We start from the raw sequence: 9248 nt of genomic DNA on the forward strand, positions 1-9248 counted from the left end.
TGGGGGCATACTTATCAAATTTGCAGATGACACCAAATTAGGGGGAGGAGCTAATACCCCAGAGGACAGGATCAAGATTCAAAATGACCTGAACAGACTAGAAAACTGGGCCATAGCTAACAAAATGTAATTCAACACGGAGAAATGTAAGGTACTGCACTTAGGGCGGAAAAACGAAAAGCACAGATATAGGATGGAGGACACCTGGCTGAATGAAACTACGTGTGAAAGGGATCTAGGAGTCCAAGTTGACCATAAGTTGAACATGAGTCTACAATGCGATGCGGCAGCTAACAAGGCCAATGCAATTTTAGGCTCCATCAATAGAAGTATACTGTATAAATCAAGGGAAGTCATAGTGCCACTATATTCTGCTCTGGTCAGGCCCCACCTGGAATACTGTGTCCAGTTCTGGGCACCACAATTAAAAATAGGACATTGAGAAACTGGAGCGTGTCCAAAGGAGAGTAACTAAAATGGTGAAAAGTCTGGAAACCATACCCTACGAGGAACGACTTAGGGATGTTTAGCCTGGAGAAGAGAAGGTTAAGAGGTGATATGATAGCCCTGTTTAAATATTTGAAGGGATGTCATATTGAGGAGAGAGCAAGTTTGTTTTCTGCTGCTCCAGAGACTAGGACCCGGAGCAATGGATGCAAACTGCAGGAAAAGAGATTTCACCTCAACATTAGGAAGAACTTCCTGACAGAAAGGGCTGTTCAACAGTGGATCAAACTCCCCCGGAGTGTAGTGGAGTCTCCTTCCTTGGAGGTCTTCAAGCAGAGGCTGGATGGCCATCTGTTGGGGATGCTTTGATTGTGATTTCCTGCATGGCAGGGATTGGACTGGATGTGCCTTGTGGTCTCTTCCAACTCTACGATTCTATGACTCTATGATTCTATGCTACCAAACTGCTATAGATATTTAGCGTAGATTCGGTTTTGTTTTCTATGAGGCTCTCAAGGAAGGTAAACCTGTCTCTCAGCTTTGTTTGAAAGCCAAACTATGCTGCGGAAGGATTAAAAAAAAAAGGAAACAACCACAACAATGAAAAGCCAGCCTTCTAAAAGGCTTAATACAACAAAATCCAAAAACACAAACAAAAGTGATACCTTTATTGGACCCAATGCATAAAACACATCATGCAAGATTTCAAGACTCAGTTGGATTCTTCATAAGTTAAAAATGTCAAGAATCATAGAAGATGAAAGGTGATAATATTAGAGTCACAGGCCTACATTTTGTCTGAGATGTTACTCTGTTACCAATTAAGATGCATCTCAGACAAAATGTAGTGGTTATGCTTCAGCAAGGTTAATGTGGGGAAAAATACAAACCGCCTATTTATTTATTATTTATTTTATTTATAGACCGCTATTCCGCTTTGATCATAGCGGTGTACAAGTAAAAAAATTTCATCAAAATATTTTTAAAATAAATAATTGATATTAATTTTAAAAGAAGAATGTTGTCTTCCAGGCGAGGCCTGTTGTTGCTGGCCTGCCTCTCTCCCCCTCAAGATGGTGGTTGGAGGAGGGCTCTTTGTCTTCAGGCCAGGCCTCTCTCCCCCTCAAAATGGTGGTTGGAGGAGGGCTCTTTTTCTTCCAGGCCTGGCCTCTCTCCCCCTCAAGATGGGGGTTGGAGGAGGGCTCTTTTTCTTCCAGGCCAGGCCTCTCTCCCCCTCAAGATGGTGGTTGGAGGAGGGCTCTTTTTCTTCCAGGCCAGGCCTCTCTCCCCGTCAAGATGGTGGTTGGAGGAGGGCTATTTGTCTTCAGGCCAGGCCTCTCTCCCCCTCAAGATGGTGGTTGGAGGAGGGCTCTTTGTCTTCAGGCCAGGCCTCTCTCCCCCTCAAGATGGTGGTTGGAGGAGGGCTCTTTGTCTTCCAGGCCTAAATCTGCCAAGTTGTGTATGTTTCAGTCACTTATAACTTCCTTGCTGAGGAGCATTGGAGAACACTGAGTTACTAAGATCTGGAGAAGGGTAAGAGATGGAAACTCTGGCAAAAGAAATACATTACCTTGTTGACTGTGAATCCATGAATGCAATCGCCAGTCTTGTACTGCAATGCTCTTTCATTAGCAGAACTGCTCTTCCATCTCCACAATTGTGGACCAAATAATCTAGAACTACTTAGACTGAAAAGAAAGGGGTGTCAAAGAGAAAATCAATTGAGTATTGTTATCTAATAGACAGATAGAAATGGTTATATTTTTTTAAATTATCAGCAACACCACAGTGTTTTGCAGGTTACGATAGGTCCCTGCCCCATCAACCCACAAAAGTACCAAAAAAACAACAACAACAAACAAACAAACAAACAAAACAGTAAACAGCCAGGAATCAACTTCTGGTTACTTGAAAAATGCCTGAGGAGAAGGGTTTTGAAACTTCTTTAAACAGGAAAATTGCCTCTCAGAATATTGGTATAATTGGTAATTCACTTTTTGCTCAGGAAAAAATGCTGTTTTTGGCTGGCAGGGCATGAGGTGACTCCAGATTGGGCCCCAGGGTTGCAAAAACCAGCTTGGCAAGTGACATAATTCCCACCCTGCTCTAGAGAGATAATGAGGGCATGCATGGAACAATTTTCTGCATGGGGAAAAACAAGATGACCAGCTGTGTTTTTGCAACAATGTAAAGGGAAAAGCAACCCCCATGGTTTGAACAATCTAATGGGGGGTGGCAGTGAGGTAATACAAAAACAAAGACTGGAAGCCTTCCATAAACAAATTCCTACTTATATAAATTCTAACTGTAAACAGAGGTTGTAAGCTTGCTGGGTGACCTTGGGCAAGTCACATGCTCTCAGCCTCAGAGGAAGGCAATGGCAAATCTCCTTTGAACAAACCTTGCTAAGAAAACCCCATGATAGGGTTGCCTTAGGGTCACCTTAAGTCAGAAATGACTTGAAGGCACACAACAACAACCTTGCCCAACGTTTCCCATGCCAGCCATCTATGGAGACAGACATCAGTCAAATGAGAATAGAGTTATGCAGTCACACAGCAGATAAGAGTTGGACTAAGATTACCAAGGACTCAGTTTAATAAGGCTCTTGGGCCAAATTCATTGTGTATTCTTGAGAAAGTCACCATTCCTAACCTTAGCCTACCTCACAGGGTCATTATGAGAGTAACAGGGAGGTGAAAATTGGCCACATGGCACCCTGAAATCCACAAGGGAAAGAAAGTAATAAAGGAAAATAACATACAGTAAAGAAACCAAAATAGGGGTCAAAGCATAGAGCTCAATTAGGCTCCGCAAATAACTGCAAAAATCAAAAATAAAACTGATGAATGCCAAGGCCACAATATTATCAGCAAAAGGAATCTGTTCTTGTTTTTATATCTCCAGAAAAAACAGCAAATGATAAACTTCCTATTTTTCCACTTCACAACTACTCTGCCTTATCTCTGCAAAGATTATTCACTGCAAGGACACAAGAAGAACCACTAAGAGTCAACATCAGATCATACCCTCATGTGATGCAAATGACAATAGGCAAGATGGAAAGAAAAGTTTTTTGAAAATACCTGGGTCAGGCATCAGGGACAGAAGGAGGGGAAATCCAAAATATTATTTGTGAAGGAAAGACACAACACCAATAAGTTTCTAGGCTTGGTGGAACATTTATGAGGGAATGGGGCAGGGAGACAATGGTGTTTCAAATGCTGCTGTTAAATAGAGCAGGGGTGAGAATCATATATTTCACCAGAGAAATGTACCTGGGAGAACACCTCTCTAGGCATCTCTAGGTCCTCCAATGCAACTCTGTGGTCAACATCTGCCAGACACTGACCATAGAGTTGCGCTGGAGGAGCTACAAATACCTAGTGGAGGGTCCTCTCTAGGACTCTCTAGCTCCTTCAGTGTGACTTCTGGTTAAAGTTGACCATAGAGTTGCGCTGGAGGACATAGAGATTCCTAGAGGGAATGTACTAATAAAATCAGTGAATAATCAGACCTGCAAAAGCCAAAGCCGCAAACGTGGATGGACGAGTGTAAAACTACACTGCAGAAAGAATGACGTCCGACACCATTTCATTTCATTGATTTATTTCATTTCATTTCCACACCGCCTTTCTCCCAGAAAGGGACCCAAGGTGGCTCACAAGATTAAAAAGACTTTAAAAGCATTTAAAAAAAATAAATTAAAATAACCCAGTTAAAAAAGGATAAAATTAAGATTAAATGCATACAAAAGTTAATATATATAATGAAATACTATATATATATATATATATTCATAAATGTTAAATGCTGTAGGTCCATCCTATGGAATCCTGGGATCTGTAGTTTTTACAGGGGCCTTCAGCCTTCCCTGCCCAGGAGTCCCTGTGCCTCACCAAACTACAAACCCCAGGATTATCTAGGATGGAGCCATGACTGCATTATTTCTTCAGTGCAGTTGCTGAAAACAAGAGATGGAAGGGCTCACCGAACAGACTATTATTCAACCCAAGGGGGAGTATGGAAAACTTTCTGCACATGCTCAGAGGCTCGCTTGCCTTGTCCCCAAACTCCAGCAGAAAAGCAGATGAGCCTTCTCCTCGCCAACAGTCAGAAGAGGAGGCTTCATTACTGACGCGAGCGTGGCAGCCAAGGAGAAAGAGACAAAGAGGGGCAAGGGTGCCTCTGAGCATGGGCAGAGCGCTTTCCCACTTTTCCAGGTGAAGGTTGAGAAGTGGCTCAGGTTCCCCGACTTAATTCCCCGCTAAGAGGCTCCTTCCTTACCGGCCCAGGCTCCTCAGAGACAACCACCGGCCCCACATGCCGGAGCCCAGCCTCCTCAGCCGCCACAAGAGAGGAAATGGGAGGAAAGAAAGAAGCAGCAGCTGGGCCTCACTTGCCCGACAGTCTCATAGCGCGCATGCGCACCCCTGCCTCCGCCATCTTGTCCCACCAGCTCCAGATGCTGTTGGACTTCAACTCCCAGCAGCCCCAGCCAGCAAAGCCCGTTTCGAGGCATGCCGGGAGTTGAAGTCCTCCCGATCCCAGGGAAGCTTAGCAAAGAGGGGCTGCCCACAGTGCCATTTGGGAGGCATTCCACACCATTTTAACTGCCATGGTTCAGTGCTATAGAATTCTGGGAATTGTCGTTTGTTGTGGCACCAGAGCTCTCTGACAGAGAAGGCTAAATGCTCACAAAAATTACAATTCCCAGAATTCCACAGCATAGGCTGCATCCACACTGCAGAAATAATCCTGTTTGACACCACTTTCCAATTCCCATGGCTCAATGCTACAGAATTCTGGGAACTGTAGTTTGTTGTGGCACCAGAGCTCTCTTGACAGAGAGAAGGCTAAATGTCTCACAAAGCTACAGTTCCCAGAATTCCATAGCACTGAGCCATGGCAGTTAAAGTGGTGTCAAACTGCATTAATTATGCAGTGTAGATGCAGCCACACAAATGTCTGGAATTGAAATAAAAGGCTTTCACTATATTTGGCTAAATGCCTCAGAGAACTACAATTCCCAGAATTCCATAGCATAATAATACATATTAAAAACATTTGTGATCTGGTTCACTTTCCCCACTCCCCAAATAGACATGTGAACAGGGTTTTAAACTGTTTCAGCTTCTAAACTGGTACAGGACAGAAGACTATAATATGTTAGTTTTAAAAATATTATTTTTTTACATTACTCAACATTATTTATAGCAATAATATTTATTAATATTAAATTTATTATTATTATTATTACTATTTTTAAAAAAAATTGTCATGAAGAATCCTATAACTGTGTTACTTGGCAGGCGATTCTGTTGAAGCCCTAGCCAGCCTTTGGAATGGAGAAATGGCCAGAGCAGTGGACACAATCGCTCCTGAGCGTCCCCTCTCATGGAGTGGAGCCAAACCAGCCCCCTGGTTCTCTAGGGATTTGATGTTGATGAAGCAAATGAGAAGGAGACTAGAGCGACGTTGGCGAAAGACTCGGAGTGAATCTGATCGAATACGGGCTAGATCCTATTTGAAAGCCTACTCTTTGACAATGCGGGCAGCAAAGAAATTATTTTTTGCTACCAGCATTGCATCTGCAAGGAGCCGGTCAGCCGAGCTGTTCCAAGTGATCAAGGGTCTTTTACACACTCACCCTCTAGTAGAAAATGCAGACCACTCAAAGGCTCACTGGGAAGAATTTGCTCAGCATAAAATCACTCATATTCGGTCCAAATTGGATGCTACAATTAATACAACGTCAGTGGATGTTACCTTGGCTCCTACCGGTCCAGTGCTAATGGATACTTTTCAACTTATGCAGCCTGATGATGTAGACAGAATCCTTGGAAAGATAAAAGCCACCACATGTGTCTTGGACCCTTGTCCTTCTTGGCTTATTAAACAGGCCAGAGGGGGACTGACTGAGTGGGTAAAGGAAGTAATCAATGCCTCCCTACAACAAGGCAGAATTCCATCCTGCCTAAAGGAGGCTGTTGTGAAGCCTCTTAAAAAAGTCATCATTGGATCCCACAATACTGAATAACTATCGGCCAGTGTCTAACCTACCATTTCTGAGCAAGGTTCTGGAACATGTGGTGGCTTCCCAACTCCACGGGTTTCTGGATGAAACGGATTATCTAGATCCATTTCAATCTGGTTTCAGACCTGGCTATGGAACAGAGACAGCCTTGATCGCCTTGGTGGATGACCTACGCAGGGAACTGGACAGAGGGAGTATGTCCCTGTTGGTTCTTCTGGACCTCACAGCAGCTTTTGATACCATCGATCATGGTATCCTTCTAGACCGCCTCTCTGGGATGGGGCATGGAGGTACTGTTCTACAGTGGTTCCGTTCCTTCCTGGAGGAGCGAACTCAGAAGGTGGTACTGGGGGACTCCTGTTCGACCCCTTGGCCATTGACCTGTGGGGTCCCTCAAGGTTCTGTGTTGTCCCCTATGCTGTTTAACATATACATGAAACCGCTGGGAGAGGTTGTCTGGAATTTTGGGGTGCGATGTCATCAATATTCAGATGACACTCAACTCTACTACTCCTTCCCACCTCAATCCAAGGAGGCAGTCCTGGTTCTAAACCAGTGCCTGTCTTCAGTAATGGACTGGATGAGGGCAAACAAGTTGAAACTTAATCCAGACAAGACAGGTGCTCCTGGTCAGTTGGAAGGCAGATCAGGGAATAGGGATCCAGCCTGTGTTAGATGGGGTCACACTCCCCCTGAAGACACAGGTTTGCAGTTTGGGGGTAATCTTGGACTCAGCTTTAAACTTGGAGCCCCAGGTCTCTGCTGTGACCAGGAGTGCTTTCGCACATTTAAAACTTGTGCGCCAACTGCGCCCGTTCCTTGAGAAGCCAGATCTGGCCATGGTGGTACATGCCTTAGTTACATCCCGTTTGGACTACTGTAATGGGCTCTACATAGGACTGTCTTTGAAAAGTGTTCGGAAAATTCAACTGGTTCAAAGAGCTGCTGCCAGGCTGTTAACAGGCGCCGATTACAGAGCCCATACAACTCCCCTGTTGAAACAGCTTCATTGGCTGCCAGCTCGTTTCCGGGCACAATTCAAGGTACTGGTTATATCCTACAAAGCCTTACATGGCTCAGGTCCACATTAATTGGCAGACCGTTTCTCCTGGTATGAACCTGCCCGGACTCTGAGATCCTCTGGAGAAGCCCTTCTCTCCATCCCAACACCTTCACAAACACGTTTGGTGGGGATACGAGAGAGGGCCTTCTCAGCGGCTGCCCCTAGACTCTGGAACTCCCTGCCCAGGGAGATAAGAACGGCTCCCTCCTTGATGGCTTTCCGACGGCAGGTGAAGACCTACCTGTTCAAACAGGCATTTAAGGAATCACTATAAGAACAGGCAGGAATGTTGGACTAGTTTAATCATTCTGTTTAATGCATGTCATTTATCTATTTATTTTTAAAATGTTTTAATTGTACTTTTTGTTTGTTTGTTTGTTTTTTAATTGCTCTGAAGCCGCTCTGAGTCCCAGTCCTGGGAAAAGAGCGGGAAATAAATAAATAAATAAATACCTCCATCTCAGTCTAATGCTATTTATAATTAATGTCACTCAAACCCAGAAAACCAAAGCTCCTTTTGGTGGAAAAATTAGTAGAGAAGTCTTGATGGCAGGGAGCTGTCAAAATTAGCAATCTGGCATGTGTTTGTCTCTTATCTTGTAGTTGGTGTATTTTTTTTGTTGGTGTGATAATTGTATTGTTTTAAAATAGCAAACTGTGAACTGCTCCGAGAACCTTTGTGGCTGAAGAGTGGGGTATAAATACTCTAAATTTTAAACCTGTTAATTTTAAATGATTTATTTCAAACATAGATTGTTTTAATACATGTGTATCTTGTTTGTTCTTTTAAACTGATATACGTTTTAAAAGAAATCATGTTTTAACTGGCACATACTTGTTGCTCTGTTGTTCCCTGCCTCCATGCATGGGGAGAGGTGGGTAAGAAATAATAATAATAATAATAATAATAATAATAATAATAATAATAATAATAATAGTTGTTGTTGTTGTTGTTGTTTTGTTGGTGGTGTGTGCCTTCAAGTCGTTTCCAATTTATGGTGACCCTAAGGCAAACCTATAATGGAGTTTTCTTGTCATGTTTCTTCCGATGGGGTTCAAGCTTCTCCTATGGCCATGGCATCCTCTGAGGCTGAGAGTGTGTGACTTGCCCTAGGTCACCCGGTGGATATACATGGCTTAACTGGGATTTGAACCCTAGTCTCCAGAGTCATAGTCCAGCATTCAAACCACTACACCACGCTGGCTGTCGTCGTCGTCATCATCATCATCATCATCATCATCTTTATTAAATTAACAAATAAGGCAATCCACACACACCACTTTCTCTTCCTTACCCTTCTAGGATTTCCCTCTTTTTTCTCTTTCTTTCTCTTCTCTTCCTCCTTTCCATGCATCTTTCTGCCTTTTTACATGCTTTTTTGCTTGCTGTGTTAGCTGGGCCTTATTCCCACTAAAATGCACAGAATTCCAGATGATTTGGCACAGAGGCTCTTAATTCACTCATGTTGTGTCCGACTTACAGCTACCCTAAGGCAAAATTATCATGGGCTTTTCTTAGCAAGTTTCTTCAGCTGGGGTTTGCCATTGCCATCCTCTGAGGCCAAGAGAATGTGACTTGCCCAAGGTTATCCAGTGGGTTTCCAAGCAGAATCCCTCCTCAAAAATGCAACAAAACAGAAACCACATTTTAGGAGAAGCTTGCATGGATTCTGAAGTTTGGGCTTTTAACAGTTTTAAGAT

The 9248-nt window shown here is 43.5% G+C and overlaps 1 protein-coding gene across 2 annotated transcripts in view; it reads right to left on the minus strand.

Annotated features, from left to right (window-relative positions):
• PITRM1 (pitrilysin metallopeptidase 1) overlaps window positions 1–4912 on the minus strand; it is a 55771-nt gene extending 50859 nt beyond the window's left edge. For both annotated transcript variants that reach the window (XM_042475312.1, XM_042475311.1), the window contains exons 1-2: window positions 4735–4912; window positions 2018–2135 (exon numbers count right to left, since the gene is read on the minus strand). In XM_042475312.1, coding sequence (XP_042331246.1) covers window positions 2018–2135; window positions 4735–4772 — 156 coding nt within the window. In that variant the 5' untranslated portion in view covers window positions 4773–4912. The remainder of the gene's footprint in view (window positions 1–2017; window positions 2136–4734) is intronic.
• Between the last annotated feature and the right edge of the window lie 4336 nt (window positions 4913–9248).

Source organism: Sceloporus undulatus, chromosome 6 (assembly GCF_019175285.1).
Source record: "Sceloporus undulatus isolate JIND9_A2432 ecotype Alabama chromosome 6, SceUnd_v1.1, whole genome shotgun sequence".
In the NCBI taxonomy this organism is placed as follows: Eukaryota; Metazoa; Chordata; class Lepidosauria; order Squamata; family Phrynosomatidae; genus Sceloporus; species Sceloporus undulatus.